Here is a 22,662-nt window from a genome sequence, read left to right on the forward strand (position 1 = left end):
GCACACTCCTGGGTCTGCACACTACTGGGGCTGCTCCCACATGTGCCTGCACACTCCTGGCCCTGCACACTCCTGGGGGTGCACACTGCTTGGTCTGCACAGTCCTGGGCCTGCACGTTCCAGGGATTGTCCTCTCCAGGGCCTGCACACTCCTGGGCCTGCACCCTCCTTGTCCTGCGCACTCCTCTGTCTGCACACTCCTACCCCTGCACACTCTTGGGCCTGCACACTACTGGGCCTGCTCCTACGTGTGCCTGCACACACCTGGGCCTGCACACCAGCCCTCTGTGGGGCCCTTCCTTTGCTGAGTCTGTGCATGAGCTCCCTGTGATGCCAGCCCACAGAGGTGACAGGTGCAGTAGGTGTTTGTGGTTCTAGAGACATGATGGCTCTCCTAGGAAGCCGGGTCCAGATGATCCCCACTGCGCCGATGGGGGATTGGGGAGACCCTGAGAAGCAGGTGGCTTGTCCAGGGTGACAGCACTGCTGGCGGGGGAGCCGGGTCTGAAGCCAGCTGTGTCATCAGAGCTGTGACCCTGGCTGCATCCAGGCCTCCCCAGGGCTATAGGAGGGGCCGAGTTGGTGTCACTGGGTGGACATGGCATGGGGTGGGAAGTGAGCCATCAACAGCCCAAAAAGGCCCTTGGGGAGCTTTGTGTAAGGAGGAAGCTTGGGGAAGGGGACCCCAGGAAGTGACCTCACTTCCCTGGCAACAGAGCCCAACACAACTTGGGACCCAGGTCACCAGGCACCCGCTGTGTAGAGAAGGACACTTCTCAACTGACTTGGCTGGTGAACTCAGCTCAGCTCAGACATGTTTTGTTGCATCCCAAGATCCCGAGGTCGCGGCCCGCGGAAAGCCCGCAGCAACGGCCTTTGCCAACAGTGCCGACAGTGGGTCGGGTCTCACCCCAGGCGCCTCTGGCCTTTTGGCCAGAGGGACCGAAAGGTAACACAGGGAGGCCCAGGGCAGGCCCGCCCAGGCCGGGCCACCACTCAGACCCCACCAGGGTGGCCCCACAGCCCCTTCCTGACTGGTGGCGGTGGGGCAGTCATGTTGGGGGGGTCCTGCCTCAAGCAAGAGCAGGCTGAGGAAGGGTCAGAGGCCTGGGGGGCCGATCACGTCACCAACCTGGGTCCAAGCGGGCTGGCTGGGATGTGGAGAACCGGGGCAGGGCCCTGCTGCCCGAGGTGGCGCCCATGCCCTAGGGTGTGTCTCTTGCCTCCTGGGTGACTGAGATGACCAAGGTCCCAGTCTGATCAGGCAGCAGACGGTCGAGTGGGGCAGAAGCAGGAGTGGTCCTGGCCAGGCAGGGCTCTGAGACCTGCGGGCCGGGCCGGCTGCCGGTCACTGTCATTGCAGAGCCAGACACCGCAGGATCCGGGGAACCAGGACACTCATGCCAGCTCCCCAAGTGAGGGGCTGGTGTGCCACACTGTGGAAGGCCAGCACAGGCTCCGGAAGAGTCTGGGTATGAAGGGCTCCCCACCACCACAGCCTCCTGCCCAGACATCGCCCAGGTCTCTCCCCAGGATCTTGCCTGCAGCTCCTGAAGAGCCTGCTGCTCCTGCTCATCTAGCCGCTCCTGAAGAGCCTGCCGCTCCTGCTGATCTTGCCGCTCTTGAACAACCTGCAGCTCCTGAAGAGCCTGCCTCTCCTCCTGATCTAGCCGCTCCTGAAGAGCCCGCCGCTCCTGAAGAGCCCACGGCTCCTGAAGAGCCTGCCGCTCCTGAAGAGCCCACCGATCCTGAAGAGCCTGACGCTCCTGCTGATCTAGCTGCTCCTGAAGAGCCCGCCATTCCTGCTGATCTAGCCGCTCCTGAGGAGCCTGCAGCTCCTGAAGAGCCTGCCATTCCTGAAGAGCCCGCCGCTCCTGAAGAGCCCGCCGCTCCTGAAGCGCCTGCCGTTCCTGCTGATCTAGCCGCTCCTGAAGAGCCCGCCATTCCTGCTGATCTAGCCACTCCTGAAGAACCTGCTGTTCCTGCTGATCTAGCCGCTCCTGAAGAGCCTGCAGCTCCTGAAGAGCCTGCCGCTCCTGCTGATCTTGCCACTCCTGAAGAGCCTGCCGCTCCTGAAGAGCCCACCGATCCTGAAGAGCCTGACGCTCCTGCTGATCTAGCTGCTCCTGAAGAGCCCGCCATTCCTGCTGATCTAGCTGCTCCTGAAGAGCCCGCCATTCCTGCTGATCTAGCCGCTCCTGAAGAGCCCGCCATTCCTGCTGATCTAGCCGCTCCTGAGGAGCCTGCAGCTCCTGAAGAGCCTGCCATTCCTGAAGAGCCTGCAGCTCCTGAAGAGCCTGCCATTCCTGCTCATCTAGCCGCTCCTGAAGAGCCTGCAGCTCCTGAAGAGCCTGCCATTCCTGAAGAGCCCGCCGCTCCTGAAGAGCCTGCCGCTCCTGCTGATCTTGCCACTCCTGAAGAGCCTGCCGCTCCTGCTGATCTTGCTGCTCCTGAGAAGCCTGCAGTTCCTGCACCTGCACCTGGGCCGCTGGGCAGTGGAGAACCATTTCAGGCATCATCACCCCCTAGGGCTCTGCCCCCTCTGCACCCTCCTACACCTTCTCCAAAATCCCACCATAAATCCCCTCCCCTACCCGAAGTTGACTTCCCTACCCCTGAATTTGCTTTTGTTTTGTTTTTCTTTAGTTTAGTTTATTTGTTTTACATCATTTATGGCATCCTGTATTTTTCCATTTTCCACTTCCTTTAATAAAATACAGATTTTTTTCCCTTTTAAATTGTGCATTTCAGGAACATTAAGTGCATTCCCATGCTGTCCGACCATCACTACCATGTAGTTTTATGCTCTTTACGCTATTTATGCCCGTGAAGTACATCCCACCACGGCCTCAAACCCCTCATCTGGGCACTCCTGGGCATGCACACTCCTGGGCCTACACAATCCTGGATCTGTACACTCCTGGGCCTTCCCTGGCATGGGCCTTCTCTGGCCCTGGCTTGCACACTACTGGGCCTGCACACTCCTGGATTGCACACTCATGGGCCTGCACACTCCAGGACATGCACAATCTTGAGCCTGAACACACCTGGGCCTGTGTACTCCTGATTTTGCACACTCCTGGGCCTGAACACTGCTGGGCCTGCACAGCCCTAGGCCTGTACAATTCTGGGCCTGAACACTCCTGTCTCTGCACACTCCGGAGTCTGCACACGCCTGGGCCTGCACACTCCTGGGCCTGTACACCCCTGGGCCTGCACCCTCCTTGGCCTGCACACTCCTCTGTCTGCACACAGCTGGGCCTGCAAACTTCAGGGCCTGCACTCTACTTGGCCTGCACACTCCTGGGCCTGCTCCCTCCTATGCCTGCACACTCCTGGGCATGCACACTCCTGGGCCTGCACACTCCTGGGCCTGCCCTGTCCCTGGCACCAGCCTCCTTCACCCCAACGGTGCCACTCACACGGCTGCGGCGTCTAGCCAGGAGCCCCCAACCGAAACCCCTCCCGAGGGACCCCCTTGCCGGCCCCCAGGGAAGCAGCGGGGCTCCTCTTACCTGCGAGGCGGAGACGTAGTCCAGCTGCAGCCTGACGTCCAGCTGCCGGGCGTGCAGGGCCAGCGTGCATGAGGGCAGCAGGATGGCCGTGATCGGCTGGAAGCTGCCCCCCGAGCCTCTACCGCCCCTTGGGGAAGAGGAGGAGGAAAATCCACGTCAGTGCCAAGAACACAGGACCCGTCCACAGAGGGCCCCTCAGGTGTGACAACCCCAGAGGCGCCCGCAGCCGACCTGGACTGAGAGCCACTTTTCTCGCGGAAGCTCAAGGACCTATGCTGAGCCTCCCTCTCCCTCCCTAAAGAGGGAAAACCCAGAGGCTTTCTAACTTTGCACTCACTGTCCATGTATCAGCCATGTCTAGTTTACCTGCACACTCCAGGGCCTGTACGCATCTATCCTTACACACTCCTTGCCTGCAAACTCCTGGGCCTCCTCCCTCCTGTACCTACACACTCCTGGGCCTGCACCACCCAGGGCCTGCCCTCTCCTGGGCCCGCACAATCCCTCGAGTGCACACTCAGGGCCTGCACACTCATGGGCCTTCCCTCTCCTGGGCCTGCCTCCAATTCGCCCGGCCCTCTCATGGACCTCCACACTCCTGGGCCTGCACACTCCAGAGCCTGTGTTCTCCTAGGCCCGCACACTCCTGGGACAGCACACACCTGGGCCTACACACTCCTGGACCTGCGCACACCTCGGCCTGCATGAACCTGGGCTTGTACACTCCTGGGCCTGTTACCACTTATGCCTGTGCACAGCTAGGCTTGTTCCCATCTGTGCCGGCACACTCCTGGGGCTACACACGGATTGAAATACACAGCCCTAGGCCTGTACAATACTGGGCCTGCACTCTCCTGTCTCTGCACACTCCGGTCTGCACACTCCTTGGCCTGCACACTCCTGAGCGTACTCCCTCCTGTGCCGGCACACTCCTAGGCATGTACACGCCTGGGCCTGCCCTCTGCTTGGTGGGTATGGTCATGGGACTCCCCATTCCTGCGCCTGAACACCCTTGGGCCTGCCCTTTCTTGGGCCTGCACACTCTGGGGCCTGACGTCCCCTGGTTCCAGACACTACAGGGACTGAACACTCCTGGGCCTGCACACTGCTGGGTATGCACAGCCGTGGGCCGCACACTCCTGTCTCTGCACACTCCGGTGTCTGCACACTCCTGGGCCTGTACACTCCTGGACCTGCCCTGGACTGGGCTTGCACCCTCCTGGGCCTGCACACTCCAAGGCCTGCACACTCCTGGGTCTGCACACTACTGGGGCTGCTCCCACTTGTGCCTGCACACTCCTGGGCCTGCACACTCCTTGCCCTGCACACTCCTGGGGGTGCACACTGCTTGGTCTGCACACTCCTGGGCCTGCACATTCCAGGGATTGTCCTCTCCAGGGTCTGCACATTCCTTGGCCTGCACCTTCCTTGTCCTGTGCACTCCTCTGTCTGCACACTCCTGGGCCTGCACACTCCTTGGCCTGCAAACTCCAGGGCCTGCACACACATGGGCCTGTACACTCCTGGGCCTGCCCTGGCCTGGGCCTGCGTATTCCTTTTCCTGCACACTCCACTGTCTGCACACTCCTGGGCCTGCCCTCTCCTGGACCTACAAAATGTTGGGCCTGCACACACCTGGGCCTGTATACCCCTGGACCTGCACACACCTGTGACTGATCCCTCCTGTGTCTGCACACTCCAGGTCCTGCACACTCCTGGGACTTCCCTCTCCTGGGCCTGCCCCAAATTCGGCCGGCCCTCTTCTGGACCTGTACATCCTTGGGCCTTCACACTACTGGGCCTGCTCCCACTTGTGCCTGCACACACCTGGGCCTGCACACTCCTCGGCCTGTAGACTCCAGGATATGAACTCCCCTGTCTCTGCACACTCCGGTGTCTGCACACTCCTTGGCTTTCACACTCATTAGCCTACTACCACCTGTGCCTGCACACTACTGGGCCTGCTCCCACCTATGCCGACACACTTCTTCGCCTGTCCCTCCTGTGCCGTCACAATCCTAGGACTGCACACTCCTGTCTCTGCACACTCCAGTGTCTGCACACTCCTGGTCCTGCACACTCCTGGGCCTGTACACTCCTCTGTCTGCTCACTCCTGGGCCTGCCCTCTCCTGGGTCCGCACAAATCCTCGTGTGCACATTCCAGAGCCTGCAAACTCCTGGGCCTTCCCTCTCCTGGGCCTGCCCCCTATTCGGCCGGCCCTCTCCAGGACCTGCACATTCTTGGGCCTTCACACTACTGGGCCTGCTCCCACTTGTGCCTGCACACACCTGGCACTGCACACTCCTCGGCCTGCTCCCTCCTGTGCCTGCACACTCCTGGGCATGCACACTCCTGGGCCTGCACACTCCTGGATCTGTACACTCCTGGGCCTTCCCTGCATGGGCCTTCTCTGGCCTAGGCTTGCACACTGTTGGGCCCGCACACACCTGGATTGCACACTCATAGGCCTGCACACTCCAAGACATGCACAATGTTTAGCCTGAACACACCTGGGCCTGTATAATCCTGATTTTGCACACTCCTGGGCCTGAACACTGCTGGGCTGCACAGCCCAAGGCCTGTACAATCTTGGGCCTGCACAATCCTGTCTCTGCACACTGCGGAGTCTGCACACGCCTTGGCCTGCACACTCCTGGGCCTGTACACTCCAGGACCTACACCCTCCTTGGCCTGCACACACCTTTGTCTGCACACTCCTGGGCCTGCAATCTTCAGGACCTGCACACTCCTGGGACAGCAGACACCTGGGCCTTCATACTCCTGGACCTGCGAACACTCGGGCCTGCATGAACCTGGGCTTGTACACTCCTGGGCCTGCAAACTTCAGGACCTGCACACTCCTGGGACAGCAGACACCTGGGCCTTCACACTCCTGGACCTGCGCACACTTGGACCTGCATAAACCTGGGCTTGTACACTCCTGGGCCTGCTCCCATCTATGCCTGCACACTCCTAGCCCTGTTCCCACCTGTGCCGGCACACTCCTGGGCCTGCACACTCCTGTCTCTGCACACTCCAGTGTCTGCACACTCCTGCTCCTGCACACTCCTGGGCCTTCCCTGGCCTGGGCCTGCACCCTCCTTGGCCTGCACACTCCTCTGTCTGCACACTCCTGGGCCTGCACACTCCTGGACCTGCACAATGTTGGGCCTAAACACACCTGGGCCTGTACACTCCTGGACCTGCACACTCCTGTGACTGATCCCTCCTGTGTCTGCACACTCCTGGGCCTGCACACTGCTGGGCCTGCCCTCTCCTGGGCTCGCACAATCCCTCGTGTGCACACTCAAGGGCCTGCACACTCCAGGGCCTGTACGCATCTATCCTTACACACTCCTTGCCTGCAAACTCCTGGGCCTCCTCCCTCCTGTACCTACACACTCCTGGGCCTGCACAACCCAGGGCCTGCAGACTCCTGGGACTGCACACACCAGGGCATGCACTCTCCTGGACCTGTGCACACCTGGGCCTGCACGAACATTGGCCTGTACACTCCTGGGCTTCCACACTCCTGTACCTGCTCCCTCCTGTGACTACATACTCCTCGGCCTACAAACTCCTGGTCCTGAACACTCCTGGGCCTGAACACTATTGGCACTGCACACTCTTGGGACAGCACACTTCTGGCCCTGCACACTCCTGCGCCTTCCAATTCCTGGGCCTGCCCCCAATTCGGCCGGCCCTATCCTGCACCTGCACACTCTGGGCCTGCACACTACTGGCACTGCTCCCACTTGTGCCTGCACACACCTGGGTCTGCACACTCCTCGGTCTGCTGCCTCCTGTGCCTGCACACTCCTGGGCATGCACACGCCTGGGCCTGCCCTCTGCTTGGTGGGCACGGTCCTGGGACTCCCCATTCCTGCGCCTGAACACCCTTGGACCTGCCCTTTCTTGGGCCGGCACACTCTGGGGCCTGACGTCCCCTGGTTCTGCACAGTACAGGGACTGCACACTCCTGGGCCTGCACACTGCTGGGTCTGCACAGCCCTGGGCCTGCACACTCCTGTCTCTGCACACTCCGGTGTCTGCACACTCCTGGGCCTGAACACTCCTGGACCTGCCCTGGACTGGGCCTGCACCCTCCTTTGCCTGCACACTCCACGGCCTGCACACTCCTGGGTCTGCACACTACTGGGGCTGCTCCCACATGTGCCTGCACACTCCTGGCCCTGCACACTCCTGGGGGTGCACACTGCTTGGTCTGCACAGTCCTGGGCCTGCACGTTCCAGGGATTGTCCTCTCCAGGGCCTGCACACTCCTGGGCCTGCACCCTCCTTGTCCTGCGCACTCCTCTGTCTGCACACTCCTACCCCTGCACACTCTTGGGCCTGCACACTACTGGGCCTGCTCCTACGTGTGCCTGCACACACCTGGGCCTGCACACCAGCCCTCTGTGGGGCCCTTCCTTTGCTGAGTCTGTGCATGAGCTCCCTGTGATGCCAGCCCACAGAGGTGACAGGTGCAGTAGGTGTTTGTGGTTCTAGAGACATGATGGCTCTCCTAGGAAGCCGGGTCCAGATGATCCCCACTGCGCCGATGGGGGATTGGGGAGACCCTGAGAAGCAGGTGGCTTGTCCAGGGTGACAGCACTGCTGGCGGGGGAGCCGGGTCTGAAGCCAGCTGTGTCATCAGAGCTGTGACCCTGGCTGCATCCAGGCCTCCCCAGGGCTATAGGAGGGGCCGAGTTGGTGTCACTGGGTGGACATGGCATGGGGTGGGAAGTGAGCCATCAACAGCCCAAAAAGGCCCTTGGGGAGCTTTGTGTAAGGAGGAAGCTTGGGGAAGGGGACCCCAGGAAGTGACCTCACTTCCCTGGCAACAGAGCCCAACACAACTTGGGACCCAGGTCACCAGGCACCCGCTGTGTAGAGAAGGACACTTCTCAATTGACTTGGCTGGTGAACTCAGCTCAGCTCAGACATGTTTTGTTGCATCCCAAGATCCCGAGGTCGCGGCCCGCGGAAAGCCCGCAGCAACGGCCTTTGCCAACAGTGCCGACAGTGGGTCGGGTCTCACCCCAGGCGCCTCTGGCCTTTTGGCCAGAGGGACCGAAAGGTAACACAGGGAGGCCCAGGGCAGGCCCGCCCAGGCCGGGCCACCACTCAGACCCCACCCGGGTGGCCCCACAGCCCCTTCCTGACTGGTGGCGGTGGGGCAGTCATGTTGGGGGGGTCCTGCCTCAAGCAAGAGCAGGCTGAGGAAGGGTCAGAGGCCTGGGGGGCCGATCACGTCACCAACCTGGGTCCAAGCGGGCTGGCTGGGATGTGGAGAACCGGGGCAGGGCCCTGCTGCCCGAGGTGGCGCCCATGCCCTAGGGTGTGTCTCTTGCCTCCCGGGTGACTGAGATGACCAAGGTCCCAGTCTGATCAGGCAGCAGACGGTCGAGTGGGGCAGAAGCAGGAGTGGTCCTGGCCAGGCAGGGCTCTGAGACCTGCGGGCCGGGCCGGCTGCCGGTCACTGTCATTGCAGAGCCAGACACCGCAGGATCCAGGGAACCAGGACACTCATGCCAGCTCCCCAAGTGAGGGGCTGGTGTGCCACACTGTGGAAGGCCAGCACAGGCTCCGGAAGAGTCTGGGTATGAAGGGCTCCCCACCACCACAGCCTCCTGCCCAGACATCGCCCAGGTCTCTCCCCAGGATCTTGCCTGCAGCTCCTGAAGAGCCTGCTGCTCCTGCTCATCTAGCCGCTCCTGAAGAGCCTGCCGCTCCTGCTGATCTTGCCGCTCTTGAACAACCTGCAGCTCCTGAAGAGCCTGCCTCTCCTCCTGATCTAGCCGCTCCTGAAGAGCCCGCCGCTCCTGAAGAGCCCACGGCTCCTGAAGAGCCTGCCGCTCCTGAAGAGCCCACCGATCCTGAAGAGCCTGACGCTCCTGCTGATCTAGCTGCTCCTGAAGAGCCCGCCATTCCTGCTGATCTAGCCGCTCCTGAGGAGCCTGCAGCTCCTGAAGAGCCTGCCATTCCTGAAGAGCCCGCCGCTCCTGAAGAGCCCGCCGCTCCTGAAGCGCCTGCCGTTCCTGCTGATCTAGCCGCTCCTGAAGAGCCCGCCATTCCTGCTGATCTAGCCACTCCTGAAGAACCTGCTGTTCCTGCTGATCTAGCCGCTCCTGAAGAGCCTGCAGCTCCTGAAGAGCCTGCCGCTCCTGCTGATCTTGCCACTCCTGAAGAGCCTGCCGCTCCTGAAGAGCCCACCGATCCTGAAGAGCCTGACGCTCCTGCTGATCTAGCTGCTCCTGAAGAGCCCGCCATTCCTGCTGATCTAGCTGCTCCTGAAGAGCCCGCCATTCCTGCTGATCTAGCCGCTCCTGAAGAGCCCGCCATTCCTGCTGATCTAGCCGCTCCTGAGGAGCCTGCAGCTCCTGAAGAGCCTGCCATTCCTGAAGAGCCTGCAGCTCCTGAAGAGCCTGCCATTCCTGCTCATCTAGCCGCTCCTGAAGAGCCTGCAGCTCCTGAAGAGCCTGCCATTCCTGAAGAGCCCGCCGCTCCTGAAGAGCCTGCCGCTCCTGCTGATCTTGCCACTCCTGAAGAGCCTGCCGCTCCTGCTGATCTTGCTGCTCCTGAGAAGCCTGCAGTTCCTGCACCTGCACCTGGGCCGCTGGGCAGTGGAGAACCATTTCAGGCATCATCACCCCCTAGGGCTCTGCCCCCTCTGCACCCTCCTACACCTTCTCCAAAATCCCACCATAAATCCCCTCCCCTACCCGAAGTTGACTTCCCTACCCCTGAATTTGCTTTTGTTTTGTTTTTCTTTAGTTTAGTTTATTTGTTTTACATCATTTATGGCATCCTGTATTTTTCCATTTTCCACTTCCTTTAATAAAATACAGATTTTTTTCCCTTTTAAATTGTGCATTTCAGGAACATTAAGTGCATTCCCATGCTGTCCGACCATCACTACCATGTAGTTTTATGCTCTTTACGCTATTTATGCCCGTGAAGTACATCCCACCACGGTCTCAAACCCCTCATCTGGACACTCCTGGGCATGCACACTCCTGGGCCTACACAATCCTGGATCTGTACACTCCTGGGCCTTCCCTGGCATGGGCCTTCTCTGGCCCTGGCTTGCACACTACTGGGCCTGCACACTCCTGGATTGCACACTCATGGGCCTGCACACTCCAGGACATGCACAATCTTGAGCCTGAACACACCTGGGCCTGTGTACTCCTGATTTTGCACACTCCTGGGCCTGAACACTGCTGGGCCTGCACAGCCCTAGGCCTGTACAATTCTGGGCCTGAACACTCCTGTCTCTGCACACTCCGGAGTCTGCACACGCCTGGGCCTGCACACTCCTGGGCCTGTACACCCCTGGGCCTGCACCCTCCTTGGCCTGCACACTCCTCTGTCTGCACACAGCTGGGCCTGCAAACTTCAGGGCCTGCACTCTACTTGGCCTGCACACTACTGGGCCTGCTCCCTCCTATGCCTGCACACTCCTGGGCATGCACACTCCTGGGCCTGCACACTCCTGGGCCTGCCCTGTCCCTGGCACCAGCCTCCTTCACCCCAACGGTGCCACTCACACGGCTGCGGCGTCTAGCCAGGAGCCCCCAACCGAAACCCCTCCCGAGGGACACCCTTGCCGGCCCCCAGGGAAGCAGCGGGGCTCCTCTTACCTGCGAGGCGGAGACGTAGTCCAGCTGCAGCCTGACGTCCAGCTGCCGGGCGTGCAGGGCCAGCGTGCATGAGGGCAGCAGGATGGCCGTGATCGGCTGGAAGCTGCCCCCCGAGCCTCTACCGCCCCTTGGGGAAGAGGAGGAGGAAAATCCACGTCAGTGCCAAGAACACAGGACCCGTCCACAGAGGGCCCCTCAGGTGTGACAACCCCAGAGGCGCCCGCAGCCGACCTGGGCTGAGAGCCACTTTTCTCGCGGAAGCTCAAGGACCTATGCTGAGCCTCCCTCTCCCTCCCTAAAGAGGGAAAACCCAGAGGCTTTCTAACTTTGCACTCACTGTCCATGTATCAGCCATGTCTAGTTTACCTGCACACTCCAGGGCCTGTACGCATCTATCCTTACACACTCCTTGCCTGCAAACTCCTGGGCCTCCTCCCTCCTGTACCTACACACTCCTGGGCCTGCACCACCCAGGGCCTGCCCTCTCCTGGGCCCGCACAATCCCTCGAGTGCACACTCAGGGCCTGCACACTCATGGGCCTTCCCTCTCCTGGGCCTGCCTCCAATTCGCCCGGCCCTCTCATGGACCTCCACACTCCTGGGCCTGCACACTCCAGAGCCTGTGTTCTCCTAGGCCCGCACACTCCTGGGACAGCACACACCTGGGCCTACACACTCCTGGACCTGCGCACACCTCGGCCTGCATGAACCTGGGCTTGTACACTCCTGGGCCTGTTACCACTTATGCCTGTGCACAGCTAGGCTTGTTCCCATCTGTGCCGGCACACTCCTGGGGCTACACACGGATTGAAATACACAGCCCTAGGCCTGTACAATACTGGGCCTGCACTCTCCTGTCTCTGCACACTCCGGTCTGCACACTCCTTGGCCTGCACACTCCTGAGCGTACTCCCTCCTGTGCCGGCACACTCCTAGGCATGTACACGCCTGGGCCTGCCCTCTGCTTGGTGGGTATGGTCATGGGACTCCCCATTCCTGCGCCTGAACACCCTTGGGCCTGCCCTTTCTTGGGCCTGCACACTCTGGGGCCTGACGTCCCCTGGTTCCAGACACTACAGGGACTGAACACTCCTGGGCCTGCACACTGCTGGGTATGCACAGCCGTGGGCCGCACACTCCTGTCTCTGCACACTCCGGTGTCTGCACACTCCTGGGCCTGTACACTCCTGGACCTGCCCTGGACTGGGCTTGCACCCTCCTGGGCCTGCACACTCCAAGGCCTGCACACTCCTGGGTCTGCACACTACTGGGGCTGCTCCCACTTGTGCCTGCACACTCCTGGGCCTGCACACTCCTTGCCCTGCACACTCCTGGGGGTGCACACTGCTTGGTCTGCACACTCCTGGGCCTGCACATTCCAGGGATTGTCCTCTCCAGGGTCTGCACATTCCTTGGCCTGCACCTTCCTTGTCCTGTGCACTCCTCTGTCTGCACACTCCTGGGCCTGCACACTCCTTGGCCTGCAAACTCCAGGGCCTGCACACACATGGGCCTGTACACTCCTGGGCCTGCCCTGGCCTGGGCCTGCGTATTCCTTTTCCTGCACACTCCACTGTCTGCACACTCCTGGGCCTGCCCTCTCCTGGACCTACAAAATGTTGGGCCTGCACACACCTGGGCCTGTATACCCCTGGACCTGCACACACCTGTGACTGATCCCTCCTGTGTCTGCACACTCCAGGTCCTGCACACTCCTGGGACTTTCCTCTCCTGGGCCTGCCCCAAATTCGGCCGGCCCTCTCCTGGACCTGTACATCCTTGGGCCTTCACACTACTGGGCCTGCTCCCACTTGTGCCTGCACACACCTGGGCCTGCACACTCCTCGGCCTGTAGACTCCAGGATATGCACTCCCCTGTCTCTGCACACTACGGTGTCTGCACACTCCTTGGCTTTCACACTCATTAGCCTACTACCACCTGTGCCTGCACACTACTGGGCCTGCTCCCACCTATGCCGACACACTTCTTCGCCTGTCCCTCCTGTGCCGTCACAATCCTAGGACTGCACACTCCTGTCTCTGCACACTCCAGTGTCTGCACACTCCTGGTCCTGCACACTCCTGGGCCTGTACACTCCTCTGTCTGCTCACTCCTGGGCCTGCCCTCTCCTGGGTCCGCACAAATCCTCGTGTGCACATTCCAGAGCCTGCAAACTCCTGGGCCTTCCCTCTCCTGGGCCTGCCCCCTATTCGGCCGGCCCTCTCCAGGACCTGCACATTCTTGGGCCTTCACACTACTGGGCCTGCTCCCACTTGTGCCTGCACACACCTGGCACTGCACACTCCTCGGCCTGCTCCCTCCTGTGCCTGCACACTCCTGGGCATGCACACTCCTGGGCCTGCACACTCCTGGATCTGTACACTCCTGGGCCTTCCCTGCATGGGCCTTCTCTGGCCTAGGCTTGCACACTGTTGGGCCCGCACACACCTGGATTGCACACTCATGGGCCTGCACACTCCAGGACTTGCACAATCTTGAGCCTGAACACACCTGGGCCTGTATACTCCTGATTTTGCACACTCCTGGGCCTGAACACTGCTGGGCCTGCACAGCCCTAGGCCTGTACAATCCTGGGCCTGCACACTCCTGTCTCTGCACACTCCGGAGTCTGCACACGCCTGGGCCTGCACACTCCTGGGCCTGTACACCCCTGGGCCTGCACCCTCCTTGGCCTGCACACTCCTCTGTCTGCACACAGCTGGGCCTGCAAACTTCAGGGCCTGCACTCTACTTGGCCTGCACACTACTGGGCCTGCTCCCTCCTATGCCTGCACACTCCTGGGCATGCACACTCCTGGGCCTGCACACTCCTGGGCCTGCCCTGTCCCTGGCACCAGCCTCCTTCACCCCAACGGTGCCACTCACACGGCTGCGGCGTCTAGCCAGGAGCCCCCAACCGAAACCCCTCCCGAGGGACCCCCTTGCCGGCCCCCAGGGAAGCAGCGGGGCTCCTCTTACCTGCGAGGCGGAGACGTAGTCCAGCTGCAGCCTGACGTCCAGCTGCCGGGCGTGCAGGGCCAGCGTGCATGAGGGCAGCAGGATGGCCGTGATCGGCTGGAAGCTGCCCCCGGAGCCTCTACCGCCCCTTGGGGAAGAGGAGGAGGAAAATCCACGTCAGTGCCAAGAACACAGGACCCGTCCACAGAGGGCCCCTCAGGTGTGACAACCCCAGAGGCGCCCGCAGCCGACCTGGGCTGAGAGCCACTTTTCTCGCGGAAGCTCAAGGACCTATGCTGAGCCTCCCTCTCCCTCCCTAAAGAGGGAAAACCCAGAGGCTTTCTAACTTTGCACTCACTGTCCATGTATCAGCCATGTCTAGTTTACCTGCACACTCCAGGGCCTGTACGCATCTATCCTTACACACTCCTTGCCTGCAAACTCCTGGGCCTCCTCCCTCCTGTACCTACACACTCCTGGGCCTGCACCACCCAGGGCCTGCCCTCTCCTGGGCCCGCACAATCCCTCGAGTGCACACTCAGGGCCTGCACACTCATGGGCCTTCCCTCTCCTGGGCCTGCCTCCAATTCGCCCGGCCCTCTCATGGACCTCCACACTCCTGGGCCTGCACACTCCAGAGCCTGTGTTCTCCTAGGCCCGCACACTCCTGGGACAGCACACACCTGGGCCTACACACTCCTGGACCTGCGCACACCTCGGCCTGCATGAACCTGGGCTTGTACACTCCTGGGCCTGTTACCACTTATGCCTGTGCACAGCTAGGCTTGTTCCCATCTGTGCCGGCACACTCCTGGGGCTACACACGGATTGAAATACACAGCCCTAGGCCTGTACAATACTGGGCCTGCACTCTCCTGTCTCTGCACACTCCGGTCTGCACACTCCTTGGCCTGCACACTCCTGAGCGTACTCCCTCCTGTGCCGGCACACTCCTAGGCATGTACACGCCTGGGCCTGCCCTCTGCTTGGTGGGTATGGTCATGGGACTCCCCATTCCTGCGCCTGAACACCCTTGGGCCTGCCCTTTCTTGGGCCTGCACACTCTGGGGCCTGACGTCCCCTGGTTCCAGACACTACAGGGACTGAACACTCCTGGGCCTGCACACTGCTGGGTATGCACAGCCGTGGGCCGCACACTCCTGTCTCTGCACACTCCGGTGTCTGCACACTCCTGGGCCTGTACACTCCTGGACCTGCCCTGGACTGGGCTTGCACCCTCCTGGGCCTGCACACTCCAAGGCCTGCACACTCCTGGGTCTGCACACTACTGGGGCTGCTCCCACTTGTGCCTGCACACTCCTGGGCCTGCACACTCCTTGCCCTGCACACTCCTGGGGGTGCACACTGCTTGGTCTGCACACTCCTGGGCCTGCACATTCCAGGGATTGTCCTCTCCAGGGTCTGCACATTCCTTGGCCTGCACCTTCCTTGTCCTGTGCACTCCTCTGTCTGCACACTCCTGGGCCTGCACACTCCTTGGCCTGCAAACTCCAGGGCCTGCACACACATGGGCCTGTACACTCCTGGGCCTGCCCTGGCCTGGGCCTGCGTATTCCTTTTCCTGCACACTCCACTGTCTGCACACTCCTGGGCCTGCCCTCTCCTGGACCTACAAAATGTTGGGCCTGCACACACCTGGGCCTGTATACCCCTGGACCTGCACACACCTGTGACTGATCCCTCCTGTGTCTGCACACTCCAGGTCCTGCACACTCCTGGGACTTCCCTCTCCTGGGCCTGCCCCAAATTCGGCCGGCCCTCTCCTGGACCTGTACATCCTTGGGCCTTCACACTACTGGGCCTGCTCCCACTTGTGCCTGCACACACCTGGGCCTGCACACTCCTCGGCCTGTAGACTCCAGGATATGCACTCCCCTGTCTCTGCACACTACGGTGTCTGCACACTCCTTGGCTTTCACACTCATTAGCCTACTACCACCTGTGCCTGCACACTACTGGGCCTGCTCCCACCTATGCCGACACACTTCTTCGCCTGTCCCTCCTGTGCCGTCACAATCCTAGGACTGCACACTCCTGTCTCTGCACACTCCAGTGTCTGCACACTCCTGGTCCTGCACACTCCTGGGCCTGTACACTCCTCTGTCTGCTCACTCCTGGGCCTGCCCTCTCCTGGGTCCGCACAAATCCTCGTGTGCACATTCCAGAGCCTGCAAACTCCTGGGCCTTCCCTCTCCTGGGCCTGCCCCCTATTCGGCCGGCCCTCTCCAGGACCTGCACATTCTTGGGCCTTCACACTACTGGGCCTGCTCCCACTTGTGCCTGCACACACCTGGCACTGCACACTCCTCGGCCTGCTCCCTCCTGTGCCTGCACACTCCTGGGCATGCACACTCCTGGGCCTGCACACTCCTGGATCTGTACACTCCTGGGCCTTCCCTGCATGGGCCTTCTCTGGCCTAGGCTTGCACACTGTTGGGCCCGCACACACCTGGATTGCACACTCATGGGCCTGCACACTCCAGGACTTGCACAATCTTGAGCCTGAACACACCTGGGCCTGTATACTCCTGATTTTGCACACTCCTGGGCCTGAACACTGCTGGGCCTGCACAGCCCTAGGCCTGTACAATCCTGGGCCTGCACACTCCTGTCTCTGCACACTCCGGAGTCTGCACACGCCTGGGCCTGCACACTCCTGGGCCTGTACACCCCTGGGCCTGCACCCTCCTTGGCCTGCACACTCCTCTGTCTGCACACAGCTGGGCCTGCAAACTTCAGGGCCTGCACTCTACTTGGCCTGCACACTACTGGGCCTGCTCCCTCCTATGCCTGCACACTCCTGGGCATGCACACTCCTGGGCCTGCACACTCCTGGGCCTGCCCTGTCCCTGGCACCAGCCTCCTTCACCCCAACGGTGCCACTCACACGGCTGCGGCGTCTAGCCAGGAGCCCCCAACCGAAACCCCTCCCGAGGGACCCCCTTGCCGGCCCCCAGGGAAGCAGCGGGGCTCCTCTTACCTGCGAGGCGGAGACGTAGTCCAGCTGCAGCCTGACGTCCAGCTGCCGGGCGTGCAGGGCCAGCGTGCATGAGGGCAGCAGGATGGCCGTGATCGGCTGGAAGCTGCCCCCGGAGCCTCTACCGCCCCTTGGGGAAGAGGAGGAGGAAAATCCACGTCAGTGCCAAGAACACAGGACCCGTCCACAGAGGGCCCCTCAGGTGTGACAACCCCAGAGGCGCCCGCAGCCGACCTGGGCTGAGAGCCACTTTTCTCGCGGAAGCTCAAGGACCTATGCTGAGCCTCCCTCTCCCTCCCTAAAGAGGGAAAACCCAGAGGCTTTCTAACTTTGCACTCACTGTCCATGTATCAGCCATGTCTAGTTTACCTGCACACTCCAGGGCCTGTACGCATCTATCCTTACACACTCCTTGCCTGCAAACTCCTGGGCCTCCTCCCTCCTGTACCTACACACTCCTGGGCCTGCACCACCCAGGGCCTGCCCTCTCCTGGGCCCGCACAATCCCTCGAGTGCACACTCAGGGCCTGCACACTCATGGGCCTTCCCTCTCCTGGGCCTGCCTCCAATTCGCCCGGCCCTCTCATGGACCTCCACACTCCTGGGCCTGCACACTCCAGAGCCTGTGTTCTCCTAGGCCCGCACACTCCTGGGACAGCACACACCTGGGCCTACACACTCCTGGACCTGCGCACACCTCGGCCTGCATGAACCTGGGCTTGTACACTCCTGGGCCTGTTACCACTTATGCCTGTGCACAGCTAGGCTTGTTCCCATCTGTGCCGGCACACTCCTGGGGCTACACACGGATTGAAATACACAGCCCTAGGCCTGTACAATACTGGGCCTGCACTCTCCTGTCTCTGCACACTCCGGTCTGCACACTCCTTGGCCTGCACACTCCTGAGCGTACTCCCTCCTGTGCCGGCACACTCCTAGGCATGTACACGCCTGGGCCTGCCCTCTGCTTGGTGGGTATGGTCATGGGACTCCCCATTCCTGCGCCTGAACACCCTTGGGCCTGCCCTTTCTTGGGCCTGCACACTCTGGGGCCTGACGTCCCCTGGTTCCAGACACTACAGGGACTGAACACTCCTGGGCCTGCACACTGCTGGGTATGCACAGCCGTGGGCCGCACACTCCTGTCTCTGCACACTCCGGTGTCTGCACACTCCTGGGCCTGTACACTCCTGGACCTGCCCTGGACTGGGCTTGCACCCTCCTGGGCCTGCACACTCCAAGGCCTGCACACTCCTGGGTCTGCACACTACTGGGGCTGCTCCCACTTGTGCCTGCACACTCCTGGGCCTGCACACTCCTTGCCCTGCACACTCCTGGGGGTGCACACTGCTTGGTCTGCACACTCCTGGGCCTGCACATTCCAGGGATTGTCCTCTCCAGGGTCTGCACATTCCTTGGCCTGCACCTTCCTTGTCCTGTGCACTCCTCTGTCTGCACACTCCTGGGCCTGCACACTCCTTGGCCTGCAAACTCCAGGGCCTGCACACACATGGGCCTGTACACTCCTGGGCCTGCCCTGGCCTGGGCCTGCGTATTCCTTTTCCTGCACACTCCACTGTCTGCACACTCCTGGGCCTGCCCTCTCCTGGACCTACAAAATGTTGGGCCTGCACACACCTGGGCCTGTATACCCCTGGACCTGCACACACCTGTGACTGATCCCTCCTGTGTCTGCACACTCCAGGTCCTGCACACTCCTGGGACTTCCCTCTCCTGGGCCTGCCCCAAATTCGGCCGGCCCTCTTCTGGACCTGTACATCCTTGGGCCTTCACACTACTGGGCCTGCTCCCACTTGTGCCTGCACACACCTGGGCCTGCACACTCCTCGGCCTGTAGACTCCAGGATATGAACTCCCCTGTCTCTGCACACTCCGGTGTCTGCACACTCCTTGGCTTTCACACTCATTAGCCTACTACCACCTGTGCCTGCACACTACTGGGCCTGCTCCCACCTATGCCGACACACTTCTTCGCCTGTCCCTCCTGTGCCGTCACAATCCTAGGACTGCACACTCCTGTCTCTGCACACTCCAGTGTCTGCACACTCCTGGTCCTGCACACTCCTGGGCCTGTACACTCCTCTGTCTGCTCACTCCTGGGCCTGCCCTCTCCTGGGTCCGCACAAATCCTCGTGTGCACATTCCAGAGCCTGCAAACTCCTGGGCCTTCCCTCTCCTGGGCCTGCCCCCTATTCGGCCGGCCCTCTCCAGGACCTGCACATTCTTGGGCCTTCACACTACTGGGCCTGCTCCCACTTGTGCCTGCACACACCTGGCACTGCACACTCCTCGGCCTGCTCCCTCCTGTGCCTGCACACTCCTGGGCATGCACACTCCTGGGCCTGCACACTCCTGGATCTGTACACTCCTGGGCCTTCCCTGCATGGGCCTTCTCTGGCCTAGGCTTGCACACTGTTGGGCCCGCACACACCTGGATTGCACACTCATAGGCCTGCACACTCCAAGACATGCACAATGTTTAGCCTGAACACACCTGGGCCTGTATAATCCTGATTTTGCACACTCCTGGGCCTGAACACTGCTGGGCTGCACAGCCCAAGGCCTGTACAATCTTGGGCCTGCACAATCCTGTCTCTGCACACTGCGGAGTCTGCACACGCCTTGGCCTGCACACTCCTGGGCCTGTACACTCCAGGACCTACACCCTCCTTGGCCTGCACACACCTTTGTCTGCACACTCCTGGGCCTGCAATCTTCAGGACCTGCACACTCCTGGGACAGCAGACACCTGGGCCTTCATACTCCTGGACCTGCGAACACTTGGGCCTGCATGAACCTGGGCTTGTACACTCCTGGGCCTGCAAACTTCAGGACCTGCACACTCCTGGGACAGCAGACACCTGGGCCTTCACACTCCTGGACCTGCGCACACTTGGACCTGCATAAACCTGGGCTTGTACACTCCTGGGCCTGCTCCCATCTATGCCTGCACACTCCTAGCCCTGTTCCCACCTGTGCCGGCACACTCCTGGGCCTGCACACTCCTGTCTCTGCACACTCCAGTGTCTGCACACTCCTGCTCCTGCACACTCCTGGGCCTTCCCTGGCCTGGGCCTGCACCCTCCTTGGCCTGCACACTCCTCTGTCTGCACACTCCTGGGCCTGCACACTCCTGGACCTGCACAATGTTGGGCCTAAACACACCTGGGCCTGTACACTCCTGGACCTGCACACTCCTGTGACTGATCCCTCCTGTGTCTGCACACTCCTGGGCCTGCACACTGCTGGGCCTGCCCTCTCCTGGGCTCGCACAATCCCTCGTGTGCACACTCAAGGGCCTGCACACTCCAGGGCCTGTACGCATCTATCCTTACACACTCCTTGCCTGCAAACTCCTGGGCCTCCTCCCTCCTGTACCTACACACTCCTGGGCCTGCACAACCCAGGGCCTGCAGACTCCTGGGACTGCACACACCAGGGCATGCACTCTCCTGGACCTGTGCACACCTGGGCCTGCACGAACATTGGCCTGTACACTCCTGGGCTTCCACACTCCTGTACCTGCTCCCTCCTGTGACTACATACTCCTCGGCCTACAAACTCCTGGTCCTGAACACTCCTGGGCCTGAACACTATTGGCACTGCACACTCTTGGGACAGCACACTTCTGGCCCTGCACACTCCTGCGCCTTCCAATTCCTGGGCCTGCCCCCAATTCGGCCGGCCCTATCCTGCACCTGCACACTCTGGGCCTGCACACTACTGGGACTGCTCCCACTTGTGCCTGCACACACCTGGGTCTGCACACTCCTCGGTCTGCTGCCTCCTGTGCCTGCACACTCCTGGGCATGCACACGCCTGGGCCTGCCCTCTGCTTGGTGGGCACGGTCCTGGGACTCCCCATTCCTGCGCCTGAACACCCTTGGACCTGCCCTTTCTTGGGCCTGCACACTCTGGGGCCTGACGTCCCCTGGTTCTGCACAGTACAGGGACTGCACACTCCTGGGCCTGCACACTGCTGGGTCTGCACAGCCCTGGGCCTGCACACTCCTGTCTCTGCACACTCCGGTGTCTGCACACTCCTGGGCCTGAACACTCCTGGACCTGCCCTGGACTGGGCCTGCACCCTCCTTTGCCTGCACACTCCACGGCCTGCACACTCCTGCGGATGCTCCCACATGTGCCTGCACACTCCTGGCCCTGCACATTCCTGGGGGTGCACACTGCTTGGTCTGCACAGTCCTGGGCCTGCACGTTCCAGGGATTGTCCTCTCCAGGGCCTGCACACTCCTGGGCCTGCACCCTCCTTGTCCTGCGCACTCCTCTGTCTGCACACTCCTACCCCTGCACACTCTTGGGCCTGCACACTACTGGGCCTGCTCCTACGTGTGCCTGCACACACCTGGGCCTGCACACCAGCCCTCTGTGGGGCCCTTCCTTTGCTGAGTCTGTGCATGAGCTCCCTGTGATGCCAGCCCACAGAGGTGACAGGTGCAGTAGGTGTTTGTGGTTCTAGAGACATGATGGCTCTCCTAGGAAGCCGGGTCCAGATGATCCCCACTGCGCCGATGGGGGATTGGGGAGACCCTGAGAAGCAGGTGGCTTGTCCAGGGTGACAGCACTGCTGGCGGGGGAGCCGGGTCTGAAGCCAGCTGTGTCATCAGAGCTGTGACCCTGGCTGCATCCAGGCCTCCCCAGGGCTATAGGAGGGGCCGAGTTGGTGTCACTGGGTGGACATGGCATGGGGTGGGAAGTGAGCCATCAACAGCCCAAAAAGGCCCTTGGGGAGCTTTGTGTAAGGAGGAAGCTTGGGGAAGGGGACCCCAGGAAGTGACCTCACTTCCCTGGCAACAGAGCCCAACAGAACTTGGGACCCAGGTCACCAGGTACCCGCTGTGTAGAGAAGGACACTTCTCAACTGACTTGGCTGGTGAACTCAGCTCAGCTCAGACATGTTTTGTTGCATCCCAAGATCCCGAGGTCGCGGCCCGCGGAAAGCCCGCAGCAACGGCCTTTGCCAACAGTGCCGACAGTGGGTCGGGTCTCACCCCAGGCGCCTCTGGCCTTTGGCCAGAGGGACCGAAAGGTAACACAGGGAGGCCCAGGGCAGGCCCGCCCAGGCCGGGCCACCACTCAGACCCCACCCGGGTGGCCCCACAGCCCCTTCCTGACTGGTGGCGGTGAGGCAGTCATATTGGGGGGGTCCTGCCTCAAGCAAGAGCAGGCTGAGGAAGGGTCAGAGGCCTGGGGGGCCGATCACGTCACCAACCTGGGTCCAAGCGGGCTGGCTGGGATGTGGAGAACCGGGGCAGGGCCCTGCTGCCCGAGGTGGCGCCCATGCCCTAGGGTGTGTCTCTTGCCTCCCGGGTGACTGAGATGACCAAGGTCCCAGTCTGATCAGGCAGCAGACGGTCGAGTGGGGCAGAAGCAGGAGTGGTCCTGGCCAGGCAGGGCTCTGAGACCTGCGGGCCGGGCCGGCTGCCGGTCACTGTCATTGCAGAGCCAGACACCGCAGGATCCGGGGAACCAGCACACTCATGCCAGCTCCCCAAGTGAGGGG

At 61.6% G+C, this 22,662-nt stretch overlaps 2 protein-coding genes across 2 annotated transcripts; both read right to left on the minus strand.

Annotated features, from left to right (window-relative positions):
- Positions 1 to 1,205: 1,205 nt before the first annotated feature.
- LOC140690600 (uncharacterized) lies at positions 1,206 to 8,973 on the minus strand. Its single transcript, XM_072952468.1, has 3 exons — positions 8,781 to 8,973; positions 1,458 to 2,488; positions 1,206 to 1,223 (listed from the first exon to the last, which is right to left on the minus strand). The coding sequence occupies exons 1-3, from the start codon at positions 8,848 to 8,850 to the stop codon at positions 1,206 to 1,208; spliced, it is 1,119 nt and encodes a 372-aa protein (XP_072808569.1). The 5' UTR covers positions 8,851 to 8,973.
- On the minus strand, positions 8,578 to 22,436 carry LOC140690640 (uncharacterized). Its single transcript, XM_072952525.1, has 5 exons — positions 22,372 to 22,436; positions 17,124 to 17,250; positions 14,144 to 14,270; positions 9,190 to 10,136; positions 8,578 to 8,973 (listed from the first exon to the last, which is right to left on the minus strand). The coding sequence occupies exons 3-5, from the start codon at positions 14,211 to 14,213 to the stop codon at positions 8,854 to 8,856; spliced, it is 1,137 nt and encodes a 378-aa protein (XP_072808626.1). The 5' UTR covers positions 14,214 to 14,270; positions 17,124 to 17,250; positions 22,372 to 22,436; the 3' UTR covers positions 8,578 to 8,853.
- Between the last annotated feature and the right edge of the window lie 226 nt (positions 22,437 to 22,662).

This window comes from Vicugna pacos, chromosome 31 (genome assembly GCF_048564905.1).
Source record: "Vicugna pacos chromosome 31, VicPac4, whole genome shotgun sequence".
Classification (NCBI taxonomy): Eukaryota; Metazoa; Chordata; class Mammalia; order Artiodactyla; family Camelidae; genus Vicugna; species Vicugna pacos.